Source organism: Poecile atricapillus, chromosome 3 (assembly GCF_030490865.1).
Source record: "Poecile atricapillus isolate bPoeAtr1 chromosome 3, bPoeAtr1.hap1, whole genome shotgun sequence".
Taxonomy (NCBI): domain Eukaryota; kingdom Metazoa; phylum Chordata; class Aves; order Passeriformes; family Paridae; genus Poecile; species Poecile atricapillus.
In genome coordinates, this window is record NC_081251.1 from 71,394,888 (window position 1) to 71,422,854 (window position 27,967).

The 27,967-nt window shown below is 41.5% G+C and overlaps 2 protein-coding genes across 5 annotated transcripts in view; one reads left to right on the forward strand and one right to left on the reverse strand.

The window, feature by feature from the left end:
• PCNX2 (pecanex 2) overlaps positions 1–19,646 on the forward strand; it is a 150,004-nt gene extending 130,358 nt beyond the window's left edge. Inside the window, exons 29-34 of the mRNA XM_058834378.1 lie at positions 5,996–6,140; positions 7,136–7,366; positions 7,715–7,989; positions 9,006–9,193; positions 14,764–15,212; positions 17,280–19,646. Of these exons, the coding sequence (XP_058690361.1) occupies positions 5,996–6,140; positions 7,136–7,366; positions 7,715–7,989; positions 9,006–9,193; positions 14,764–15,212; positions 17,280–17,453 (1,462 nt within the window). The 3' untranslated portion in view covers positions 17,454–19,646. The remainder of the gene's footprint in view (positions 1–5,995; positions 6,141–7,135; positions 7,367–7,714; positions 7,990–9,005; positions 9,194–14,763; positions 15,213–17,279) is intronic.
• The window catches only part of NTPCR (nucleoside-triphosphatase, cancer-related), a 44,610-nt gene that overhangs the window by 8,127 nt on the left and 8,516 nt on the right, over positions 1–27,967 (reverse strand). The window contains exon 5 of one of the 4 annotated variants that reach the window (XM_058834373.1): positions 1,796–1,954. The exons of 1 other annotated variant lie outside the window; for it this stretch is intronic. In XM_058834373.1, coding sequence (XP_058690356.1) covers positions 1,811–1,954 — 144 coding nt within the window. In that variant the 3' untranslated portion in view covers positions 1,796–1,810. Of the gene's footprint in view, positions 1–1,795; positions 1,955–24,191; positions 25,035–27,104; positions 27,950–27,967 lie in introns of those variants that run through there. 2 more of the 4 variants (XM_058834376.1, XM_058834375.1) reach the window with 2 other exon arrangements.

Genomic DNA, 27,967 nt, shown 5'->3' on the forward strand with positions numbered 1-27,967 from the left:
ATAACACAAAAGCTTCCTAAAACTGTCATCACATTGCATGCACTTTCCACTGGATCTAAAAATCTTCATTACAATGCTTTGGCTCTGATACAGATACAGTAACAATGTCCCCTATTTGTATTGGCTTACATGGTTAGTAGCTAGTGCAAAGGGATAATATTATCAGAGACTTTCCAAAACTTAACATGGAAAGTATGAATGCTGAGGATAATTATTTGTATAGTGTGCTATAAAGATCTTAATAATAATTTCAGGAGTCAGCTAAACCATGTCTTTTGAAAATCTGACAAATACCAATGAACCGAATTACTTCCTCTTTTTAGATAAGTGGACTCTCCATATTTAAAAATACTTTTCTTGGGGAGGGAAGGTCTGCAGAAAGGCAAAAACTGGGGTAGTCATCTGAGGTGCACAGCTCTGTCACTTTTTTTTTAATCTGTTCTATATAATCTTCAATTAAGTCCTGGTTTTCATTTTATTAAGCAAGTGTTCTAGGGCAGTATCAAATCATTGTATTTTAAAAATGTATTTTGTGACATAAAAGGCACCAAGTGGAAGCTTCTCTCGGTATCTTTTCCAATGCTACTTCACAAAAGCTTTCCCTGGAAAAGTTTCACTGTGGAAAAACTGTGTCACTTCCCCACCTGGTTAAATTACTTTTAATGCATTTCCACTGTCAGAAGGACCTGGAGAAATAGAAAAGGAATCTGAGTAGCACAGTTGAAGTTATAACCTGCTGCAGCTACAAAACATGAATTTATCTTGGTAAATTACATTTCTTCTTGTCTTTCAGAATGTATATATCTTAACTGACAAAACCAATTTAGTAGAAATTACTAACTGAGGAGCAAGGTGGATACCCTACCCTCCTGACATCAAGACATTTATCAACAGAAATCCCCCAAATACTTTCACTTGAGCATTAAGGGCAGGTCTCACCCTACTTACAGTGTTTATTGCTTCCAACAGATCTGCCCAACTTGTTTAAACACAAGTGAGCAGTCAGTCAATGAGACTCCAGTGGGAATACAATTATACAGCATGCCAGGGGAAGGAGACTGTCCAATGTGTGCAATGCTGATGAGGCCAGAAGGAGATGCTCACAAGAACTGTCTCCAGGCACTCCTCTATCTGTCTCTGGCAGAGCACAGCAGCTCTCACCGATGGCGATCTTGAGTGTTTCTGCTGGTCCTTGCCCCCAGCTCTCAGACTGCTGCAGGTCTGCATTCAGTCAGATGGAGGAGAGGTACTTAAGGTGCTCAGAAGTCAGAGGAACATTTCCTTGAATGATGCTTCACAGTCCTTTTCTTTGAAAAGGTGCCATGATATTCTGGGGACCTTTTGGAGCCTACTAATGCTGAAGAGGGCTTTAATTTCCTCAGGAATGGTCAGAGCAGACAGTCCCACAGCCAGATGTGTGCATGAGAGGGGGATGTACCACATGTAGGAGGTTGGAACTAGATGATTTTTAAGGTCCCTTCCAACCCAGGCTATTCCATGACTCTGGCTGTTGGGGTGTGGGTCATTTTGTCAGAGGTCAGGGCTCCTAACATGTTTTGTCATGCTCAAATGTTGGATTACAAAAGTACAGATTTAGATTACTCTGGTAAGCACTGAGAATTTACCTTGAACATCATCTCAGGACTTTCTATTAATTCTTTCTGGGGAGCATCTTGTCTACAACACTGCTAGAGCTTTCGGGATGAGTATGAGATGTAAGGGCCAGGTAGGTACTGAAGTCTTCTGTGTATGAAGCATTTCCGATGTTCAGTGGAAGCAAACCAGCCAAAAATCTGCCGTGCTCTGAAGTTCATGTTTCGTTCTCAGAGATGACTGTGCAGGTAGTGGGAAACTTTCTCTGGATTGAGTCTAGTCCTTGCTGTGTCTTGGGAGGAGTGACAGTCATCCAGCTGCTGCACAGTGGAGCAAAGGTAATGCTACCGTGGGCTGTGCACTGCAGAGTTGAGAGTCAAGTTTACATTGTGTATGCAAACTATCAATTTGCACTCATTTACACATGATTTTGTCTAATCTATTAATCAGCGAATGTCACTGTGTAAACCAAGATTTTAAATGCTCTTATATAATGTATGTAAATAATTATTCATTGTACCTTGTTCATGTAAATGTCAGTAGAAACCTAACATTAATACTAGATTACACAATAAATGAATTCATTAAGGAGGCAGAACATTGCAATGCAAATCACTCGCTCTTTTAAACTGTCATTAGGAGGCATCCTGCACAAAATGTAATTTGAAGAATGACATGACATTCATTTATTCAAATGTGAGTGATATGTTTAGTTGTGTATTTGTTGGAAAAAATTACAGAATAATTCTATTCAGCCACTAAAGCTACTAGTAAAGAAATATTTAGTAAAAAAATTCAAAATTAGAAAAATACAAAAATCTCTTGATAAAGCATCTCTCATCAGATACTTCCAACACTACCAAGATTGGCTGCTCAGGTTCCTCAAGCTCAGTTTGAACAAAGGGTTGTTTCAAGGAATGCCTCTGCCTGGAGGATCTGCTGCTCACTCTGAAACCCAGGGAAGAAGCTGGCCCCACTTGTCCCTTCCCACCTGGTGACCCCACTGCACTGCCCAGCATCTGAGGGAAGGGGAAGTCATAGAGGGCACGGGCCATGGCACCACAGGGCTCCTGCTGGTGGGAGTTCAGGCGAACAGTGCAGCTTGATGTCTGCCAGAGCTGAGCAGGGCAGAAAAGTTTGACTCTGCTCACAACCACTGTCATCTAAAATATCCAATTAGAAGGGCTACCACTGAAAATACTTCAGGTGAACTATGACATTCAGGTCATTACTAGCTCACAGACATGCCTGTTCCTTTATTCTTTAAATAAACCTACAGTTAACATTGGAGAAGGTCTGCAAACGCAAAATACACAAAGAGAGATTCACCAGCTCATTATTCTGCATCCACACTGTTTTCAGGCTGGCACTAAATGCTTTTAGTTTCAGCTCTCGGAGCAGCATAAGGAGTGCAGTAGGAGGGAGTATTTGCTTTGGCACTGTTGCCCTCCCTCTGGTGTTTGTGGCACTACTTAATCCCCTCTTTTCTGCACCTTCAAGAGGCTGATGGTTCCCATGGACCTACCAGTCTTGTTCTAAAGTAGCTTGCAGTTTTGAGAGCAGTTCTTCAGGTTGCTAGCTCAGAGGGTTTGAAATGTTGCCAGATACAGTAGTTATGTCTCTTACAGATTAATGTTGTTTCTTTGACATGTAATTTTACCTTAACTTGTTTTTTTAAATATTTTGAACCAGCCTGTAACTACAGCAGATTACTAATTGAGGTATGTTAAAAGTGGGCCAAGAAAGCAGCAACAACCTTGAGTGAGGCCTGAGATCAAAGTGGCTGAGTCAGGCCTGAGATCAAAGTGGTTTGACTTTTACAGCTTCGTAATAATCTCATTAGTGTCTTCAGGAGAGAGCATAACAATGGGAAGAATAACGAGAGCTGTACCTTATATGGATTAAGGAGGCTGCATGTTGCAGAAGTAATGGCTTGAGATAGTGTCACATTATAGGCAGAATGTACCCAAAAGCCTCATTACAGTTGTCAGGAGAATAAAAGATGCCCATGGTTTTGTGACTACAATCTCCTCCAGACCACTCTGGTGGAAAATGCTATACATAAAATAATTGACTCTCAGCCTCTCACAACTACTGCCACCACTGATTTGCTCCTTGTAGCAGTCATGTTTGTTCTTAAAAATCCCAAGTTAGAGAACTTATTATGCAGAGGGATGACAAATGGATGAGCCTCCCCTAACCCCAGGGAGAGCTGTAGGTGCTTCCTCCCCACTCCCTCTGCTGATGCTCGGCTGCGGTTTGCATGGCTGTGCCTTCTGCACATCCTACTGTTCACAGCAGCCTGTTTAGCTGGTGCTGATGCCCATAAAACACTTTGATGTGAATGCAAACTCTCTGTCTGCTCTGGTGTTCAGATTTGGCTCTGAGAGCCTGCTAAGATGTAAAATCCAGTTCTCTTTCCTGCCTACTTCTCCCTTTGTCCCAGCCAACTTTTCAGAGCAAATACAGGGGGTGTTATGTGGGGAGAAACTATACTACAGATCATCATTAGATGCAGAGTTCAAGGTAGCTTTTAAAATTTCATCCCGGGAAAAATATTTAGGTACGGAAGGGTTTTTTTCCCCAGGGAAGGATTCAGCTGTGTGTACTAATGTTGTCTGGTGGGTGGGCAAGTGAAAGGAGCCTTCCTTCACTTGCCTTTGTGATGTGTAGCCTTTTCAAAGCAGGCAATAGTCACATATTTTACCATGCTGGGTGCACTCACTGTTCTCCCCCCACCCTCCCAGCTGGATTATTTTAGGGCTTTCCTAGCTATTAAGCAGGGTTTGAATATATTATCATTTTCTGAACTGTGGAGATGATGGATTGAAAGTCAGTGGGGACCAGGACCCACTCCTTAAGGACATATAATAACTCCCACTGAAATCAGTGCTTGAATGTTTTGAAGATCTGAGTGTGCCTGTCATAGGCATGTTTTAATATGTACCGTAGTACTAATAAATGCAAATCAGTTAAGAACTCATAAAAGTTTCTCTGTACTCCTTATGTTCCCAGTAGTGAGAACAGCCCTGCCTTTCTGGCTAGTTTTGGTCCCACAGGTTAGTTGATTTGTATTACATGATACTTTCATGGAGAAAATCAGTATCCAGCTGTTTCTCTGGTAACAACATATGTATTTCCACTTAAATTTCTAAGACAGACTACTCACCGAGAGCAAAATTAGAATGCCTTTGAGCTGAAGTTGGCCAGGGATTTCCCAGTCTCTCCTTCCTCTCTCAGAGAAGAGAATATATTGAAAAGATATTTTTCTTTTTTATAAAATAATTAAGGAAGCTCAATTATGTGAAAATATTACGTATTCTCTAGAGAAAGACTGGGCAGTAATAAAAACTGCTAACATCTTAATACAGTTTCTCCCCAGAGTCTTTACAATCTAAAAGATCAACTATTTTAAGAGTGAGTAAAATCTTAACAGGTAGATGAAACCATGTCCTGTGGGTTTGCAAGTTATGCCTGTTTTTAATAGATGGGTCTGTTTTCCTCAATTTTGAGATCACTTCTTCAGAGCAACATTGGCACAGCAGTCACCTACAAGCATTATACAAGTGACAGTAGCATGGGAATCTTGTAATTCAGGGTGCAGATCGGAGCTGAAGGCTGGTTGTTTCCATTCACAAAGTCCTCACACAACCATCTTTTAACAACTACCTGATTTTGTAGCTTTTACCTTGTGCTTATATTGCAGGTCCAGGTAAACCATCATGCAAGGCCAGGCAGAACAGCCTACATGTAGTTTCTTACGTTAGAAAAAAGAAACCCCGTGTGTATTTGCTTTGGGGCTCATTGTTTCAGTAGGAAGCACCTGTTGGTTGCTTCCTGCTCTCACCTGGTTTGCTGAACAGTTCTGAAATTCAGTATTCTCAGTGCATCTGCTTTAACGCTCACATTTAGGTTTGAATGTCGTGAGAAAGGTCTTAGATTTCCTGAAAGGTTTTTTTTTTTAATTATTTTTCACTTAAAAGGAGAAGTGCTAACAGGACTGATCAATAAACTTTCAGATAAGGAAGCAACTTCTGCTGGCTGCACGGGGAGTGGGGAGTGCAGCTGGCACTCTGACCTGGTCTCTCTGGCACAGCTGCAGAGAAGCAACACCCTGAGGCACCCTGTGACCCAGTCACCCATCCCGAGGACATCCTTTATTCTGGGTGCATCTCGTGACCAGTCATGTACAGAGCATGCAGAAGGAAAACTGCCTCTCCCAAGGAATGTTTTTTTGTTAGAGAAACAAGATGTGACCTCTGCTTTACACCCACTGCAGGCACTCCCCCTGGGCCAGAGGGTCACCAGCCGCTGCACAGCTCAGCACGAGGTGGTGACTGACAGATCTGGCTTGGAGAGACAGGAATGACTTCTGGGGGTGACTGCTGCCTTTGTCTTACAGCTTGGACTCTTTTCTTTATGGGCTCCATGCACTATTTAAAGGAGACTTCCGGATAGCAGCAAAAGATGAGTGGGTCTTTGCAGACATGGATCTGTTGCATAAGGTTGTTGCCCCAGCAATCCGAATGTCTCTAAAGCTACACCAGGTAGGGTATTTATTTATGTATTTATTTTTAGCATTTACTATTGTGTCTGGTTTCTTAGGAAAGCACAGGGTACCTTAGCAACTGTCCAAAGGAGGGGAAAAAAAAAAAAAAGAGGGAAATGGAGTACTTGCTACCTTATTCTAAGAAACATCCTTCACTAAGATGGAAGAGTTTGGCATTTATTTATTTTGCATTCACTTGATTTTCTTTTCTGAACCCCCAGCTGCCCATATGAAACCACAGAGCCTGACCCTGCATTTTTCATCAAAAAAAGCAGAAAATCTTTACATATTTTACTTGTGTGGATACTATAAAGGTGGTTTCTAGATTGAAAGGGAATACATTGATTATACTGATTTCACTGCTAATTTCAGGTCAGGCCCTGTATATCTTGGAATTGATTTCGTTCTTGCTCTGGCACATTATTATTTAGTATCATATACTTTTATCATGAATGATATTTATAATTGTTCTGGATGTTACTGAACTGCTGTGAATTCATATCTGATTCTTTGGCACAACAATTTTACAATGTTTTCGCTGGCCATGGTGCTGCTGGATGAAGTTTCAGTATTGTGATTTGATAGTGGTAGTATTTTCTGATGGATTCCCAGTATGTGCTGTTGTTGGTGGGGTTTTGTGAATAAGAATTTCCACAAGAACTGTGCACTGCCCTAGGTGGTATCTCTCTCCAATTTACCCAAAAGCTCAGCCTTCCATAGTTTCACACTTCATTTAAAAACAAAAAGAAAAGGATAAGGTGGTATTCTGCAAGTGTGTTTGTCCAGTGTAGTCATGAGATCAGAACAGGTTACAATAAAACTGAAATTGTACCTTTCTATATTACTGTTAAATGAACCTCCCAAAAGACACTCTTTATCAAGTGTCAAGTCACTTGGAGGGGGCCAGCTGGAAACTGTTTGGAAGCCAGTATTTTGTTTCCTGTCAGTATTTTTTTGTGTTTTCACAAATGTACCTGACCTCTTCAATACCAGGACCAGTTCACATGCCCAGATGAGTACGAGGACCCAGCAGTTTTGTACGAAGCGATCCAATCCTTTGAAGAAAAGGTTGTGATTTGCCATGAAGGGGACCCAGCCTGGCGCAGCGCAGTCCTGTCCAACCGGGAGGAGCTGCTGACTCTGAGACATGTGGTAGATGAAGGAGCAGATGAATATAAAGTTATCATGCTCCACAAAAGCTATCTGAGCTTCAAGGTGATCAAGGTAAACATGCCATCTTTCTAATATTGCAGTAATTTAGGGCTGTGGTAACTAGTACTGTTTCTGAGCAATGTGACTGAAAGGAGAAGTTAATTGTAGTTTTTAAGTAGGGACTGGAGGCCAAAAGAGCTCACTTCAGTTGATTTCCATTTTGCCACCCACATTTGTGTCTCTGAAATATCATTCCAGGCTTTAGCAGGGAGTAACTGCAAAAGTTCACGAAAAGCTGTTGGTGCTAAGACATGATGTGTTTGCACACTCAGCCACTGCCGTTCTACTTAGATCCTATACTTCTGCATCCTGAGTAGAAAATGTTTTTGCACTATCTGCATGTTTTTAACCCACCTGCAGGTCAACAAGGAGTGTGTCAGAGGGCTTTGGGCTGGCCAGCAGCAGGAACTGATTTTCTTGCGCAATCGTAACCCAGAGAGAGGAAGCATCCAGAACAATAAACAGGTGTTGCGGAACTTAATTAATTCTTCATGTGATCAGCCACTGGGATATCCAATGTATGTTTCCCCCTTAACCACCTCGTACCTTGGGACACACAGCCAACTGAGGAACATTTGGGGGGGACCTGTCAGTTTGGACAACATTAAAAAGTGGTTCAAATCCAAGTGGTTAAGGTAGGTGTTGAATTTTGGCTATGCTGATAAGAGTCCCTGCTGTCTCAGTTTCACTGTATTTTCTGTTTAAAGAGAGTAATTATTGTTATCTATGGGTAGAAAAATTAATTGAAAGTAACGCAGAATATAACAAAATAGTGCAGCAAATAGAACAGAAAGGAAATCCATTGCCTCATTCATGACAAAGCTTTCTACATGTTCAAGAAGAGTCATTCAAATAACGCAGCACTACAGATACTTCCCTTATTCCATGGAATTTTACTGTTCATGCATCTAAATAAGGGTATCTTTTCTGTCACTCTGTAACTCTGAACATGAGTAAATGTGCTGGTGGATTTTGGTGACTTATGCTCTGAAGCTTTGGTAGTTAGATATTCATCCCCAAGTTACTGTTCTTGACCAAAACACACTTAAAAATGTACTTGCTATTCACCAAAACTGCCTGACTTCCCCTAGCTACGCATGATCGATACCTGACACTGCAGCTCCCATTCCTCCTTGCACTTTTCACACAGCAATAGCTCCCTTGCCTCATTCCCTGCCCTGTTGCCACTGTAGCTGAGGAGAGGCAGGGCACCATGGAGACACGATGGGAGCCAGCTCGCATACCAAGACTTGTGTTAAAATGCCAGTATTATATCTAAGGGATTAACAGGCTGGTTTCCCACCATGCAGCCCATCCCTCTGAGCTCTCTCCAGCCCATTTCTCTTCACTGCTACTTGGTTACCTCGCACAGAAGTTAATCCTGGGAGACCACTGTAACATTAGATAAAGAGCCCTAAGGTATTTCAGGGTTCCAAAGCCACTAAACACAGACAAGGGTCATATACAATTGGCTTGTGTCATATACAGTTTTGCTCCAAGTAAGCTTATCACACCATCATCTTTGCCATCTCATAAAATGTCAGAAGACCTGCAGTGGTGTGAGAGACAACATTCTTTGAGGGCCCCTAACACTGGTGACACAAATTTTCATGTGCGACAAGTGGCTGACCCTATGTGTTCCTGCAAACAGAATGCGAAAGGACTGCCACGCAGCAGCTCACCACGAGAGAGGCAATGTTGAAGAGGTGGATAGTGGAGGGGGGTCTTCATCCAGCAACAATTCCACAGGGAATTCAAGCCAGAGCAGTAGCTCACAGCCTACCAGGGACGGAACCCCTCAGCTGCAAACTTCATCTCAAGAGGTTCACCAGCGGGCAGGTATTTGCATGATTTACTTGCCTTTCTCTGCAGTCTTCTCCTGGGAGATCACATGGGCAGATGCTTTTGGGGGGGTCCCCAAACTAATTTTAGAAAGAGAGTGCAGTTTGTCTCTCCTGATGACCAAGAACATGTAGGGGATGGCTTTCTGATATTGTTTCAGGTGTTTACTGGGAGGGTGTAACACAAAAGGGATTCACCAAAGGTTCCACTGTCCAAGTCCATGATGGGTAATTTTTGGCCTAGCAGGTGCCACTAAGAATGCCAGAATTAGAAATGCAGATGGGAGGGGGTGTACACATATGATGCAGGGAGCCTGGACCACAGTGAACCTCTGCTTATTGTTGACTGGGAACAGCAGAATGAAAGCATGCAAAAATCTTAATTATCTTGGAAGGACCATGACAATTTATTTGAGGAATTGGTTTGGCTGCTCATCAGTGCATGTGGAGAACAAACAAATGGAAAATAGCTTCTTATGTCTATATAGCAGTTAGCAAGAGAAAATTAAACATTGCCAATCATTCTGTCAACAGCTGAGCCCTTCTCAAATTATGGATTCTAAAGTGCTTCAGACATATTCACAAGGTAGAACTAGTGGCCTTTACGTTGGAAATGTATGATAAGTAATAAGGATAAGGATAAGCAACTGTTTGGACAGTCACATCCACAGGGTAGCAGTCAATGGCTCAGAGTCCTGATGGTGTCCCTTGAGGATCCATACTGGGACCACTGTTATTTAATACCTTCATTAATGACAGACAAAGGGATCAAGTGCACCCTCAGCACAGATGACACTAGGCTGAGTGGCGCAGTTGACACACCTGAAGGATGGAATGCCATCCAGAAGGAGCTGCACAAGCTCATGAAGTGGGCCCATGGGAATTTCATGCAGTTTAACAAGTGCAAGGTGCTGCACCTGCGTCAGGGAATCTCCAGTATCAACACAGGCTGGGGATGAACAGATGGAGAGCAGCCCTGAGGAGAAGGACCTGGGGGTGCAGGTGGATGAGGCTGGACATGACCCAGCCACGGGCACTCCCAGCCCAGAAACCAAACATGTCCTGGGCTGCATCCAAAGCAGTGTGGGCAGGAGGGCCAGGGAGGGGATTCTGTCCTTCTGCTCTGGTGAGACCCCAGCTGGAACACTGCATCCAGATCAGGGGTACCAGCACAGGAAGGACACCAACTCATTGGAGCAGGTCCAGAGAAGGGATACTATATTACATATATAGATTTATATATACATATATAGATTACATATGAGGAAAGGCAAAGAGAATTGGGTTTGTTCAGCCTGGAGAAGAGAAGGCTTTGGTTTGCTGATTGCAACTTTCCAGTACGTGAAGGGAGTTCACAAGATGGAAAGTGACTTTTTACAAGAACATGGAGTGAACAAGGGGGAATGGCTTCAAACCAAAAGAGGGTCTAGGGGTTTAACTGGATATTAGGAAATAATCTGTACTGTGAGGGTAGTGAGGCACTGGGACATGTTGCCCAGAGAAGCTGTAGATGTCCCATTCCTGCAAGTATTCAAGGCTGGGTTGGATGGGGCTTTGAGCAACCTAATCTAGTAATAGGTGTCTGTGTCCAAACCAGGGAGGCTGAAACCAGACAAGCTCTAGGGTCCCTTCCAACTCAAACCAACATTCTAAGTTTGCCAGTGGGTCACTGTGAGATCTATCACTGTGGAATCAGGACTTGTAATGTAAAGCAAACTAACTCTACATTTCAACAAGTCTGTGGTATTACTGTATAAATTAAAGCAGAGAACTTGAGGGGTTTGACACTTGTTTGTTTCCTCTTAGATCATTTTGACCTATCATTAAAGATAATGGGCAGGACTGGGATAAATCCTGCCCTGAATATAAATCACATTGTAAGAATAAAATAACTGCAGCTTTTAATTGTGTCTAGTGTTAGAGGAATCCTCATGTGCATATTCATAACTTGACACAACAGTAATCAGAGTAGCGAACTTAATTGTGATATAATGATCCTGAGCATACCATGCAATAAAGTAAGTTAATTGTGAGTTGTTTAAAAGAATATATTGATTGGGTGCCCAGAAAACCATAATCAAGAAAGAAAGTCACACTTAGATAAGAAAAGCAACCTGGCTCTTGGTAAAATGAAGAGATGCACAAATGCAAGGAAATGGTAGCAAATGGCATCTGTATTCACTCCTGAGATACTGTAAAGAATGAAGGAGAATTTTTTGGCCATTAGGGGCAAAAAGATAAAAGTGGGCTTGTGGCTGTTTATTTTTAAAGAGTGTTTAGAAGCAAAATCCTAGCAGTGGTCTTGATCTATCACTATAGAAAGGCAGAGTTGCCAATATGCAATATGTAGAAATGAAATGTCTGGTTTATATTGGGAAAAAAGACAGATAATCTATTTCTCTGATCTGATCATGAAACATCCTAACAGCTACTGAAAAACATGAAAGAACAGCTATCAAAGCTATATGTTTAATTGAGCAAAGCCAAATGACTCATTCAAGAAGGGTTTTAAGAGGGCTGGTTAAAAAAACAAGTTCTGGTCAATCTTCAAGAAGTACCAGGACGCTAAGGCAATACCACAGCACTGGAAAAGAACTTACGCTATGCCTGTTAAAAATTGTAACATTGTTGTCCTGCCACATAAAGTCCTAGTGCCCTAATTGAAGGACGTTTTTAGTTTGCAAGCACTTCAAAGAAGAGCCAAAACAGGATCAGAACTCTGGGAAATACATCCTGTATTGAAAGATAAAGCACTTTCAAGCAATTGGTATTGTAAGAGATGCCTTGATCATAGTCTGTAAGTATTTACCAGGGCAATGAAAAGTGACCAAAAACCATTGGTGTGAGCAGACTTGGATGTAACAAAATCCAACAATTTCAGATTTGAAATCAAGAGCACATTTTTAATATTCAGAAAGTAAATAAACAGTGAAACAAGAGACTGAGAGTTAAGGTGGATTCTCCATGACTGGAGATGCTGAATGCATTTTTAAAAATCACAGTAGCAATTAATAAAACCACACAGGAATTAATTCTGGGAAGTTCTATGGCCCATGCTATATAGGACACCAGACTAGATAATCATAGCAATGCTTTCTGGATTCATAATCTGTGCATCAAGTGCATTTAACTTTTTCATATTTCATATTGCGTTTTTCAGCCTGGTACCACTGAGTCTGCAAAATGCAATGAAAGCTCTGTATAAAAGTGCAATCAAGATCAGGAGCACTGGAAACATGTGGGGCTCTCCCCCAGCGTGTCCTTATTTCATGATGCAGTTTATAGAACAGCTTCTGTTTTTCTAAGTGTTTTCAGGGATGGAGTTTTTTTAGGCATAGATGTGGGTGGTCTCCTGCCCAATGCTCCAACCACTGCACTTGGGATGAATATAGAATACTTTTGGACAGGGGTCAGCTTCCTAATTTAAATCACAGATGTTTGGCCACATTAGCCACAACGCAAACTAACACACCACAGCCCCTCTGTTCTTAATCCCAGTCCTTTCTTTTCATTTAAGAAAGGTAACCTATTGAAATAGCCATCAGATGTAGAAACCAAAGCACTTAAGCAGAACCCCAGGGTTTGAAGGACCTGAATCCCTGCGGAGGCCAGACATACGCACAGCCATGGATACGGCAGCCAGGCCTGGCGCCCATCACAGCACGTGAAGGACAGAGGACACTGGCAGAGAAGTACACGGGGGCCAAGGAGTCACAGAATATTCTGAGCTGGAGGGGACCATCAAAGTCCAACTCCTGGCTCTGCAAGGACCACCCCAAGAATCACAACCTGTGCCTGAGAGCGTTGTCTGGGAGCTTCCAAGAGCCATGTGTGTCTGTCCCATCATTCTCCAGCAGAGATCTTGGGGCTCCTATTACTTAGGAAAATTATTTTTTTATTGTTTGGAGTATAAGTAGAGCTAAAGATACATTGTAAATGAGGTGTGAAAGTGTCCGGTGCTTGCCAAACCAACTAGGTTTCAGTGAATTCCAGTTAGGTTGTAGCCCAGCTCTGCTCATCTGACTCTGTGCCAAGTTACCTAAATTCTCTTTGCTTCAGCATTTGAAAAATGGGGATAATGATACCAGCCTCTGAAAAGCAGGTCTGTGGATGTAAAACAGCATGTTTCAGTCATATAATGTAAATGGCTTGGACATGAAATTGTGCATTGCTGGAACCTGCATGAATTCAACAGTCATGTTTTTAGAAGATAGTGTGAGATTTATATTCCTTTATGCCAGCAAAATTTCAGTATTTAGAGGAGCTCGGGTGTTGGGGAAAACCAAAGCAAAAAAAGAAAAAAAAATACCAACAGCCTGGAAACGCCTGCCAAAAAAACTTGTTTCTGTGTTGATGGGTCTCAACAGATTTCCTGGCATCAACTCCCCACCCCACAGCTATAGCTAGGAAACCAAAATGCCAGCTTTATGTTAATGTTTGGAGTTTCCTGGAGAGCAAAAAATCCAAGCAGGCACTCTTGTGATTGGGTATTTGCTGTGTAAGCCTGGGTTAGAGCCTGTCTACAGAAACAGTGAGCTCTGCTGAGGCCTGTAGCACACACCAACTCATGGCAGAATGCCTGGGTACAAGCAGGCCTCTGATGGGTTCACTGGCCAGTATCTTCTGATTTATTTTTCATACTATGGCTATTTAAATGCACATGCATAAGAAATACAGAAAATTTTTGCTTGACTGACAGAAGGTGTTGATATAAATATTAAATATGGGGATCTGTTTGTACAGGAAGGATTTGTCTAGGCATGTCAGAATAGCTTATCTAATTCTAGTTTCTAGTTTCTTATCTAATCTAGTTTCTAATCCAGTAGTGGCTGCATTGAGATGCTTCTCAGAAAGGGACAAGAGCTTTATGTGAGTCTCATTCAGACCTCCAACAGCATATCCTACCTAAAAGCATTCACATATTTTCAAGTCTGTGATGTACTGTAAATGTCTCTCTTGGAAATCGGAGTTTACTGTTAGTCTTAAAAACTGTTTTCTGGCTGTATTCTTCCACTTCAGAACACTGTATTCTTCCACTTGGCTGAATTTTCAAATTCTCTCTCCCAGTACGCAGGAATAATTCTTTTAAATGTGCCATTGTTTTAACTTATAGGTTTTTGGTTTTATTGTTGCATTAAACTATACCAAGCCATTTAAGGTGGATCTTCAACATTCCATTAGTGTGGATGTCAAAGAGAAGCAGAGTTACAGCAACACTATGCTCAATCATTCACTGGGCTGATTAAACTGTACGTAGCAGAACAGCTGTGAGCCTGTGATTAGAGTGCTTTGCTTGGGGTCTCTTCTCATTTCCCTGTCTTTTGACTCAGTGCACTACCTCTAGAGCTATTTTGACCAAAACTCAGAACACCTGTAGTGGAAAACACAGAAAGAAACCTAGGCTTAGTAGTTCATTACTACTAAGTTCATTTTGCTATTCTTGGAGTTCTTATGCTAATAAAACCAGTGATAATATGCCAACAGTAATATGTACACATGGGACACTGTCCATAGCATGGAGTTCATCAGAATGCCACTTACTTAAATATATTAATCTTTCTTTTGAAGGCAGGAGAAAACCCAGGAGTCAGTCTGTCCAGGCACACACTGCTTTAAACCAAAGGCCCCCTGCTTCAAGTCACTCTGGACCAATTGTAGAAAGCCGCCAGCCTTTCATCCAAACATCTACATCTGCCCACGAAATTGCCCAAGGGCTTTCTAGTAGTCAGCTATCATTCCACAACTCGGCAACATCTGTGTTTTCTCAGTCCCCTGCTGTTCCTGTTGCTGGCCAGCTGACTGTGCAGGACCGAGCTGCAGCAATGCTCAGGTCCAGCCTGGCCTCCTCCACCAGCTCAACTCTCAGCCTGTTATTCGGCAAGAGAAGTTTTTCAAGTGCTTTGGTGATTTCTGGGCTCTCGGCTGCCGACGGAGGCAACACGAGTGACACGCAGTCATCCAGCAGCATGAACATCGCCATGGGGCCGTCTGCCAGAGCAGCAAGCCAGGCAGCTCGGGTAAGGCTGAAGCTAAAACAGCAGTACTGAGAGTGTCAGGCCCATTCTGCTTGCCTGTCTACTTCTTAACTGTCCTCACCACCGCTGGGTGATTTCCTTCTCAGTGGTCAGAAATTTTTTCCCAAAACAGTATTGGGATTTTGTTTGTTTTTTTTTTTTTATTTTGCTGCATCACAATGAGGTTGTTTAGTATTAGTGTGTTTGTGAGAGTGTTTGTGAGTAACTGATGGGGGAGCTGTTATGCACACACCTGAAAATGCAAACTGGGGCAAAGTCGCTTTTCCTTTTCTTTCAAAACAGGGACTTAAGTCTCCATTTTCTGCAGCCCAGGAGATGAGTACCTTCATAGCAGACTAAATAGCTCCTTCTTTGCTTGCTTTAAGTTCTATGCAGGACTTAAAATTATTTTATCTGTAGGAAAAGGAACAGTTTCCCCTGAATAGTGCATTTGTTGTCCCTCTCTCTGACCAGAATGAAACTCAATCTAAGACCCGAAACCTTGTTGCTGAAAGTTAGTCAAAGGAATCCTGTACTAAAGGAAACCAGCATGCCCTGTGATTAAACATTTTCTAACAGCAAAACACTACACTCAAAAAACTTTCAGCCTTCTTCCCAATATAGTCACAGTTTTATTCCTAGCTTTCCTGAAAAATTCAATTCACATTGTAGAGTTACTATTTTATTGTTTACTTAAGTATATTTATTTAACTTTGGTTGCCATCCATTGCTGTCCTGAATTTTGAAAATTGACCTCAGCACCAGAAAGGAGAAACATGTAAAGATGGACTAGAAATAAAAGGTGACTGCAGTTAAACAACATAATTAGACAAATTTTGCATTTGGCCTATCAAAATGGAAACCAATGTGGTGACAGTGAAAGATTGTGGATAGAAGTCCCAAGCACTTTTCTGTTACTGTCCTTCTGAACTGTGTATAACTTCCCTAGTTTCCAAAGAGTTCTCCAAACCTCATGTTAGAAGAGGTCCTTGGCCTGTGTATATTTTGCTCTCAACCCAAAAATACCATGTGTGGTACAGTTCCCTAGAGTTTCACCATGAACTTCAACAGGAGTCAACTGAATGTTACTCATATAGGTCCAATGCTGTTTTGTTACTGTATGAAGTATTAATATTACTACACATACAGCTGAATGTATCCAATGAGAAGGCACAATTCCAACTCCCAGGAGTTCATGGCTTAAATCGCAAGAGCTCAGCCAGTCTGTGATACTGAGTACTAATGGTAGAATTCACCTTGTCCAACTTTTAGGTAGCTACATAAATTTGGGCATGATATCTCAGCAGGTTGTTGTTGAGGCTTCTGTTTTCAGTGAAGAGGCCTTCATCCACTTCATCCTTGGAGTTATCAGGAGGAAATTCTCCCCTGAGAGACTTGTATCTCTCTGCCAACCATTGGTAGCCTAAATGACACAGCAAGACCACATGGTGATGTTTAGATGAGGTGAATCCTGGCCAAAGTGACTGCTTGGAGTCCAGGTGCCCGTTTGATTGAAAGTGGTAAAGAGCAAGCGTTTCATTTCAACGTTCACACAGCAAAGTTCTGGAATGCTTTTATCCTAATGGACTCCTTACAGTGGGGCGGCACTGCGCTTAACGTTTTCAGACTGATAATTGCATTCCAGTTTTGATGAAAAGGTTTCTTTGTAAGTTGGATTTAAAATGTGGTGTATAAAGCAAGCTCCAGAGCAACCTGATTTAACAACTTAGAAGTCAGCCCTGCTTGAAGCAGCAGTTTGGACTGGATGACCTCCAGAAGTCCTTTTCAATCCAAATTCTTTTACAGTTCTCTATACATGTACATCTGTGGTACTAAACCTCCAGCTCCTGGTCTGCTTTTCCTTCCAAATTTATGCGTTACACAAAGTGTGACAAGTACCTCTTCAGAACTCCCTTGTGAATAATGCATGTTTAAGAATCCCATGGAGTTTCACAGAATGACATCCCTACGTCAATTTTTAAACTTTTTTCACCTGTCACTTCAAAAAATAGCTGAAGTGTTACTTAGAAGTTTCCTAAACTAGTTGACTTTTTCTTTCTTACTTTCCAGCAAGCCGCTGAGACCTGTGAAGCAACAGATGCTACAGAACCAAGACCCCAGCGGGAGGCGGGTCCAGCCCATGCACTATTCATGAGTCGGAACCTGGAGTGCAGAAGGGCCAGCCAAGAAGATATGGCCCTGGAAGACACCGCTTCTCAGCAGAGCCTGTCTGAGGAGCAGTGAGGAGCATTCCTAGCACAAGGGCCACGCGCTTCTTAGCATTAAATACAGACAGAGTTAGGTCAGGAAGCCGCACATGGGTTTAGGTTCTTTCAAATGTAATAAGCAACCTTCAAATGTTTATTTTTCTAATTTCTACACAAGAATATTACAGGGCGGATGTTCTTCAGCTAATGGCCTTGGCATGGTTTGGGTTGGAAGATATCCTAAAAAACACACAGTGCCACTTCATCTCAGGTTCTTGTAAATCCTAGAACAATGAATACAACCTGTTTAATGTTCCTTCCCCTGGAATGGTTAGAATCACAAATGAATACAGTAGGAAATGTTAATACAACTCAGTGAAAAGCACACAAAAGACATCTCTTTCCTGCCATAACTAAAGAGCTGATTGCATGCAAACTAATTGAAATTTGGTATATAACATATAGCAAAAGGCAACTAAGAACAGAAGCAATGGATACATAAAAGGACAGTACAGTGTCCTGTAACACTAGAGCTAAATCTGATTATTTTTTCCAACAGCAAATCTCTTTTTTTTTTTGACGTGTTATGCAGGTGCTAATGCTGAATAGCAACACAGCATCTCAGACTGATATACTGCATGCAGCCATACTGAAATACTGTGTGAACGAGCCACGCTACACCAATTAACAAAAGCCAAGTGTAAGAAAAGAAAGTATCCAGTGCATGGGAAGTCTTCAAAGCATATGGTGCACCTTATTTGCAAAGCAGCTTTGCATAAATTAGGTATTATCTCGTGCTCCTGTTTGGTTTACAGCAGTGCTTCTCAAATTCTAAGCAAGAGTACCCTTAGGAGTCGCAAAAGGGCCATGGGGAATCCTCCTCAAGGACAGAAAAGTACAAAGCAGGCTGTAATTACTGTCTGGAAGTGTTTGTGTTTGGAAGGGAACAGCTAAATACCTTTAATTGCTGGACACAGCTCACTGTCCATAAACACTTTTAGCCAGTAATTACAAAGCCTTCTGATTTCCCTCCCCCAGAGAAAACTGAGCTGCTGCCAATAAAGACAGATGATACAAAAAGGGAGGCCATGCCTTCACAAGGTTTGAGAAACGCTGATTTACAGGAATGCATGACTACTTGGAAACCCAAAAGGCTACATCAAATCCTTCCTCTACTATAGAGTCTAAACAAACACGCGTGTGGTTTTTTTTCAATTAAAAAAATTGCAGCTATCAGTGTCTTGCTGTTCCTCTTTACTGTAACTACCACAGATTGTTTCTAAATCTCAACACAATGATGTGCAGCCAGGCTGTCTTGTCCCAATTAACAAGATTTAACAAAAGACGCTGTAGCTAAGTCTCATTACTGTTAGGCAATACTCAGTTGCATTCTGAGCTTCCTACTGTGCCACACTTCAGATCTGAATAGTAGAACCAAGTAAGACTGAGTGAAAATAAAATGATCCAAGTATGTTTTGTGGGTCTTCTATTTGCAATTGTTTTCACTTGCTTTCTGTCTTATAAAATTAAGAAACCTATTCCTTTTTAGTCTACTTCAGATCTTGATGATTTGATTATCAATAAAGCTTAGCACAACCGATGAAAAATTCTGCTCATGTTCACAAAGACAAAAGCAGAGTATTCATATACAGCCGTCTAGACAGATGGTCATCAGTGCAGTTCAGGCCCTACTAATGTCTCCTCTAGCATCCAGGTGAGATGTGGAAGAGGAAATTGAATTCAGCTGCTTCCTTCCGACCAGTTCCAGCAGATGATGACTCTTGTCCCACCACACTGTTCATGGTTCACATGTTCACTGTTCAAGTGCTTCATTATGAAGCACTTCAAAGCATCCTTCAAATGAAGGATGGAGGTTGTACAGTTAAGACTCCTACTAACAGCCACCAGCCCCTTTTCTGCTTTGGGGGCTTTTGCATGACAGTCCACAGGGTAAACCATAACTGCTTTGTCCTCCTGCATGGAGGCAGGGCATACAGGTGGTTCAGGAAAGCACCAAGAATTTTCCCGTATTCACCTAGCATCAATTAGGCCTCCAATTTTCACATCTTTAAGTCTGAATCAATTTCCATCGAAAATAAGTAATTCTAGTAGTCCAAATCAACCTAAATTATTCTGTGTATCCAATTCAAGCATACTAAACCAGACTGGGGAATGACTGCACAAATTCCTTCAGCAGCAAGCTGTATTTGCTTAGCACAGATTGAGGCCCCAGTGACAGCACCACATCTTCTGCAAGACTCCACCATCTCCATGGCCTCTGGTTCTGCATCCTAAAGTAATGCAGTCACCTTACAGTTCCTGACTTAGTCCAAGGCACTTTCCCCTGGAGCATAACTCCTTGGGGACAGCAGTTGTGCCATGAAGTCCAGACTCCTGCTGCACAGGGTGGCTGCTGGAAAGGGCATGTTCTAAGGCCTTTGTGGAGTCACAGCAAGCAAGCACAGCAAAACAGGAGTCAAGGTAAGATTCAAAAATCAGTTCTTTTTTTGTAGCCATGTCTTACACAGTTTTTATTTTACCTTGAAGTTGCTTTTTGTAGCATAGTGGGCTGAAGAAACCCAAGAGTGACCACAAACAAGCGTAACACAGATAAAAAAAAAAAAAATTACCACAGACTCTCCCATGTTACATTCCTCCACAGTTTTGGAGATAGTCTGATGTTATAGTAGTAAGACTACTGCTATATGCAACAGTTTTAAATATGAGCCAATCCTACAGAATAATCTGACATAACGGTTAGAAATGAAACCTGCAACTAGGCATGAGGTTGTATCAATTAAACACATCTTAGACTTCCCCCATTTCTGCGTAAGGTGGAGATACACCCAGTTAACTCTGCTTGTGAAGGTGCATTTAGGGCTCCGATGCACACCAAGCTAATAAACAGGAACCTAATCTTTACACAAGGCCTAATCTGAACAGTAAGTTGCTCCAAAAAGCTCTGCATAACACCAAAAGGCACATGAGCCCTCCGCACCAGTGCCTACATGCACCTGAAGGCTTTGAGTCATACCTTTAATTCCTGAAAAACAGCTTGATATTTAACCTCACACAGGTGCCTCAGTTGCAAGATGGAAGTATGCTGCTTTTGGGGCAGGTTTTGGCCTTTAAATTAAAAGCAAATGTTATTTTCATTGCTTTTATGTCATCTGTGACCCTGCTGATGGGTTTCACAATGCCGAACACTGTCAAAACTTGGCCCTAAAGTTGCTCAGGCTTAACAGTTTGCCTGCATGTCTGATCTCTTGCTACAGCTGTGATGCAGGAAGGATGGCACCACCACCATGTAAGGACTTTTTATCAAGAGTTCCATCAGGGTTTTTTGCATCAGGTGCTATGCTTGATTTCTCAGCTTATGCTAAGCTGCAAAGGCCACTTACTTATTCAGCCAGTCCAGAATGTTTTTGTCTTTACAACATGAAAATAGTGACGTTCCCACCTTGTTAGCAGGCTGAATGCATCCTTTGAAGAAATCAAGTTCTTAATCCACAAAATCATTTGTACATGCAGTTCTTTCATAGAAAAGTCAGAAGGGATGAAGAGATAGAGGCCTTCTCTGCCTCCCCCTAGCTTAACCTCAGATAACATCACCACTGCTGAAAAGAAACACTAGGAGTGATTTTATCCACACTGTCTCAGCATCCAGAGAGGAATACGAACAATACAGCAGGTTACAGGAGAGAGGATAATATGGTAAACACAAACACAGTACTTCAGCCTTTGCACTGAGCATGGGATACTTACTCCCCTCACGTTTTGTTTTCCTAAAGTTTCCTTTTCCAAATAGACTCTTGTTTACATCATATAGTAAAAGCCAGTTGCTACACTTGTAATGGTGAACCATGGCCTGGAGATCTGGCAAAAAGACTTTCGGTAACTTTTTACTAAAGCCAAGCACAGGCTGCTGAACTGCTCGCATCCACCAGGAACACTGGCATGCCCCAGACTGGCCTTCAGCCCAGCTGTTTCCCACCACAGCAAACAAGTAGGAACCAGTGATGGACAATCTGCAAAGTTCATTCCTGTTCATCCAAAAATAAAAACCAGAGGTGCTGGCTGTTCCCTCCATTTTGTAGTGTCATGCAACTTCTCTGTGAGAAACTGAAGTTCTTGTTGCAAAGTCTCACTTCACTGAAGACAAATCTCAATGAAAAGGACTTACTCATGTTAATCTTTTTCCCTTGACATGATGACCAGATATTTTCAATATATATGAATGACATTCTGATACTATTAAGTTCTTAGGACTCTGTGATGTCATTCACAGCTTTTTATAAAAACTGTTTATTCGAATAAGGCAAGAAAAGTCATCTGCATTCGTCTCCAGCCCACCAACTGATGGCTTTTCTCTTACTAGAAAATTTAAGTTAAAGATTAGCTGAATTTTGTGCAGCTCGTTATAGAAGATTAGAATTACCAGTGAGATTCTCCAGCATGTAATAATCATCTTCTCTTCAATGCATTTTTTTAAAACACACAATTATTGCCATATTCAGATTAGTCCCTGGATTAGGAGCTGGTATTTAATTACCAGATTTCACTAGTGCTTGTACATCCTCAAATCTGCAACACAGACATATTACTTGTAATTAACTTTGCAGCAGGTCCAGTATGAAAGATTCACCTCTCTCACTCAGTTTTAAGAGTCAAAAATTGCTTAATGCATAATAAATAATGCAGGCCCTGTTTATTCCACGCTGTGTGCAATTTTATGCTGGAATTGCAAGACTTGTTGCCAAAAATGTCCTTGATTCTCAGGATTTGAGACAGTAATTGGTACCTCACATTCTCCCTTTTTTTGTACCAATTAAAACCTGCAGGTGCACTAATGTTGTCATCTGGAATCTAGCTGGTACATCGGAGGTGCTTTCCACCAAATGCATTCTATTAATAAAATTGGCCCACCAGGGGAATTGTGAACGCTCCATTTGCTGTTAGAGTGCTCTCAAGGCCTTGCAAGTATTTCACTAGTGCAAGACCAGACAATAAATTTTTACCTTTAAAGTAAACACAGGTTGTCATAAAAACTTACATGCAGTTGGAAATACAACTTTCTCACTCACTCAATGTATATTGGATGCAGGCAAATCGTATCTTCAGGACCATCTGAGATTTAAAGGCCAGACATGACTGTTAAGGTCATCTACATTCTCCTGCTGAACACAGATCACAGAATCTCTCTTTATTTCTCTTGAAAAACACTCTAGCTCAGAGAGAAAACAGGCTTTAAAAAAAGGACCAAAAATTAATGACACCAGTCTTGAGACAGGTAGCAGGAAACAAGAAACACTGATGGCAGTAGCAAAAATATGCATTAGTTTAAAAGGGCTGATATTTCACTCACAGCTCCAGAGAAGGAAAAATCCACCTGCATTTTCTAGTGGCTATCTAACCATGGTACAAAAGGTCTTCCTTGAACCATGAGACAATGGATTAAAAATATTATAAGCACTGATTTAAAGTTCTCCAAACTTCTTGTAATTGCTTGGATTTTTTCCCCCACATTCTACTAAATGATGGGACTACAGTAGGCACCATGGCACTACATGCAGGACAATATACCTAATTTTATGAGGAATAAACACCACTTCAAGTGATCTCCCAGCAATACTGGCTGAACCAGAATTCAGAAGACTGACTCCTAACAGAACTACCCTCCTTGGCCTCTACTAGAGAAGCATCAAATCTCTCCAATTTTTATTTAGCTTTAAAGGTCAGTCCTCATTTAAGACTCGACAGCAGTCCCACTAAAACTGTGCTAGGTTTTGGGTAGCTCTTTAATCATTGAGAGCTATTCTTTTGCAGCATATTTTACAGCTTAAGAGACTTAACATTGGAACAGGAGGGCACCCAACACTTAGGTGCAGAGAGGTTTCTGTTCAAAAACCTATGGCATACAGCCCTAACAAAGTTTACTTTGGTCCCAAGTCCTCCACATCTAAAAAGGTATTTTGTCTGAGTAGAATGCCTAAAGTAGTTAAGGGATTAGTGTGTCTTTAGGACACAACCTTATTTTGCAAAAAGCAGCCAGGAGCTGTACATTGTCAAGTGGAAACTCTAAGAGGAGTTTTCTTTTTCCCAAATATGATGAAGACAGTACTACCATCCAAATGGATTTGGGCAGACAGGTAATCCTAACAAGGCAGTGAGGCCATGGCATCTTTTAACAGGGCATGCACCTCCTACCACCTGTGGAGGTGCAATGCTTGTACCAGACACCTGTTCAGCATACAGGAGAGAAAAAGGACATTTTCTTCATGCTCCCAGGAGGTGTTTGCAGGTGTGTGTAAAAATACCTGTCCCCAGCCAGCCCTATACAACTCTGGGTGTCAGTTTTACAGAAATAAATCAATAAAATGATACTTGAAGATGCCTTTAAATAGTTTGCTCATTTTAACAGTCCTTGAACTGAACAGAAAAAAAAGTTAAGAAACAACTGAATTTTTAGCAACTTTCTTCAGCCAGAGATGACTGTAGATTTTACAATGAACCTGGGAGGGAATTCTGTTTTCACAACATGCAAAACTGATTAACTGGCAGCACTTTTGCTGAACACATTTGCACTCCTCACAGGGAAGCAATTGTCTAATACTCTCAAACACTTCTTAATTCACCATTTATCATGTACAGAATTGAACACGGAAAAAGACCCAAACAAACATTAAGTATCAATAAACATAACAGATTGTAAAATTAATGCAAACAAATGCAGTATTAAGTCAATCACAAAAAACCGCAAGATTTGATGGAAGATTTTTATATCTATTATTTGTAAGGGGGTGTGGGAGAGGATTGCCACCAGAAAATTGAAAATTAATTCAAAATGCAGTCCTCTTATCAATTAGTGTCTGGGCCATGTAAGAGAGGGTAGATTTGGCTATTTTTCCTCCCAAAATTGAAATCTGTAAATATCACTCATGACTACAGGAAGTTTACATGAAACTCTGGATAACCCTTCTCACACTGCAACTGCAGACTTCTGGGGGAAGGAGGAGAGCACATCTGCTTATTCCCGCTACCTGCTGCTTTGTCTGCACCCATGCTGAAACACACTTGAACACACCTCAGCTGGGTCACCAACAGCTAAACATTCCTACATAAACCAGGCAGGACTCATTTTGGACAGGGTTCTGCTCTGTTGTATAAGGGCTATGTTGCAGATATTGAATTGGCCTGTAGGCAGTACAGTCCAAACACACTCAGAAAGACTAAGATCTCAAACAGATTTTACAGTTAATTGTTTTCACATGAAGTAACTCAGATCTGAGTTGACCACCTAACTTCCAAATACCCAGATTAGAACTGGATGTTAGCTACACATCTGTTCAATTTTTTTTTAATTCAGTGAACTGAATAAATTACAATCCTCCTATCCCATTTTATTACCAGCTTTACCCTGCTTACTTTGAAGGCTCCAGTAAAGCCTCCAGGGGGCTAAAGCAGGAAGGACAGACTCTAAACCATCCACAAAATGTTCTACTGTTTTGTTGAAATGAAAGCTTTAGTGTTTACAGGACAGAAAAGGTCTTCATTTTCTGCAGGATTCCACAGCTGCCAAGATGTCTTGCAAAATGCTGTTTCTGTTTTCCTTACTAACCTAGAGAAAGAGAAATTAAAACTGATGTCATTTCATTAATAGCTTCTATACCAGTGTTTACTTCAAAAACAATCAAAGCAGAAATTCCAGTGAATTTCTTTTTCAGTACAGGAATGTGGAGTGTCAAACACCTGCCTTCTTCTGCTACTGAGAACACAGTATGCTAAACCCACAAAAGCCGCAATTGAATATTTAGTGATCTTTTGATTTAATTACCCGTGGTATTTTGCAGTATTATTCAGGACTTGAGTAACTAACAAGAATCACTCAAAGAACCAGCATGTACTTTTGTCATTACTAGAAATCCTTTTCAACTACCAAATTTAACTTTCCTGCTATAAAGTGCAGTTCTTATGCCTTCATTAGGTTGTAATGGGTTGAAAGGGTTGTATTTATTAAGATGACAGACCTAGTCAAAAACATCTGCAAAGAAAAAAATATAACAGTCTTAGCAGTATAACTCTGTACTCTGAGAAACCTTATTGCTGCAAGACAGAAACACTTTGGAAAAGAAATAAAACTATTTGAGAAAGCTGGGGTGTTCTGTAGCACACTGAGATACGCCTTTGGCTGACCAGTCCAGGGGAATGCTGGGCTTTAAAGTCCAGCATATGTGAATACAGATGACTGTAAACGGCCAAGCAAGTGCTGGTGCTTACTAGTCAGCTCAGCTCCCAGAGGCACAGAGCTGGGGGCTCTGTGTATGTGTAAATTATCCCTTCCTGACAGACTGGGTCCTGATCCAGAGCCCCGTGACCCACAGTGCCATGCATTACTCACTCAAACAAAACCTGGGGAGGTGACTGGGGTTGTAAAGCAGTAACAAGCAACTGTGAAGCATCAGCAAAAGCTTCATTTTAAAAGTCTAAGAAATTTTCCCCACTGTTCAGATCCCTGCAGAGAGGGCAGGAAGAAATCAGACAAAGATACATGAGCTGAAAAAATAACTAAGGGCATTCATACAAAGTAGTAGAAAAGCTGTTTGATGAGGAAAGAGACTCAACACCATGCACAGCATAAAACTCTCTACCAAGGTTCCATTGCACTCCCTATATCTGCATTTAGGATGTAAGCACAAGAGTTTGTATCCCTTCCAGTGCTACAGTCAATAATGAACAGGAGAAAGTATTATTATTGTTGTTATTGTTGTTGAATAGCTGACAGTTCTGAGGAATTTGACCCTAGGAGCTTACCACTATTTACAGTCACACACATCCTATCCAAGAGCTGAAAACCAACACTGTAAAACCTAGAGACAGCGGTCTCACCTACCACTGAATTCAAGACAGCAGATCAACACAGGACTAATGAAAAAGTGACGCTGAAAAAGAAAGCAGGGGGAGAGCAATGAAAAGGAAGATCTATCTGAAAATGTCACTGTTTTTATTGAGAATCAGTCCAAGCTTTACAAGATAAACAGAAAACCCCACAAAAACAAAGAGAGCAAGACAACAAAGAATGCTCTTCAGTAAGGCTATTGGGACCCCAAGGTAAACAATACGCAGCACAGATGAGCCAAACTCTAAATCTCACAGCAAGTGTACTGATATCCTGACTTTCAGAGGACCTTCTGCACATTTAATAGCTTTTCCCACTGTCTCACAGCCAACAAAAACAATTCTACTTTTTATCTATCCTTTTTCCATACGTATATGCCAGCAGTCCAGTGAGAGCAGCAGAGAGAAAGCACCAAGTGCTAGGAAATTTTCACAACTGTTTTACAAAGGCTGTTTGATAGATATAAGCCTCCTCTTAAGATCTGGAGACATTCTGTGCAGGCAGCTTTCCCAGAGAGAACAAATCTCCCAGTATCTGTACGGAATGTACAAACAGATGGGTGTGTTTTGAGAAAGGAGTAGAAAATAACTGTAGATGCTGCTTATATTAAGCATTTATGTAATGGAGGAAATTGCCACCTAGACTCCAAGCAGGCAACTATAGAGGACAAAAGCTTTCTTCCTCTAACTGTTAAAATACCATCAGGGAAACCACTCGTGAACCAATCTGTTCAAATGGAACCTTTTCTTCTCCCTATCCATTTAACTATTTTCTTTCTTAACAGGCATATGCAACCATATTTCACTAACGGGTTTCATGCAAGCAAAATTAATAGATGGGAAAATGGGAGAAAATTAGTATCTGCCACCTGCTAAGGATAACATGATCCTATTCATGTCACCATGTCTGCAAAACCTATGCAGACGCAGGCAGTGCTGAAAGAGCCTCTGTAGTTTCACTGGAAAGTTTAGTTCTCAGCAAATGGAACTGGGCAACAACAGAAACGAATGTGTTAAATATCAGAGCTTCTATCGTTAAGTGCCCTAAACATATAAATTAAACACTGGGGACCAAATGGTGAATTCCTTTTATGGCATCTGGGCCCACTTACACCAACAAAATATGCTTTCAAGACAGGAGGGACTGTGAAACACCAAACAGCTGCTCTCTCATCAGAACTGTCCTTGTGACACTCTGAGCAGGACGAAAAAACTGAGATGAGCTATCTGAATGCAGCCTAACTCCACATTAAGTGACAAAGCAGTCAGAATGCTTTTGGAAGGTAGCAACCTATTTCTGTACACTTCCAGGCACCATCCAAGTTAATAAGAAATTACTGGCTGTGGGCTATTTGGGCACTCCAGGTTTCCCCATGCCACAGCCCTTGAACACAGCTGGTGACCCAGTATCCACTTCAGCTACTAACACCTCTGATTCCCCACGGGCAGGTTCTACCCCTGCTTATGCACACATTTTAAGCAGCTGGGAAAAAGCATGTAGTGTGTCACTGGAACAAGAAAGACAGATGCTGTGCTGCACAAGACTTCAGCTTACCAGGTCTGTGACACCCAGAAATGACTGCAGGCTTTCACACGTTTCACATCCATGCTTCTGGTTAATGGATTCACCAGAGATCTCTATTTAATTAAAGAAAC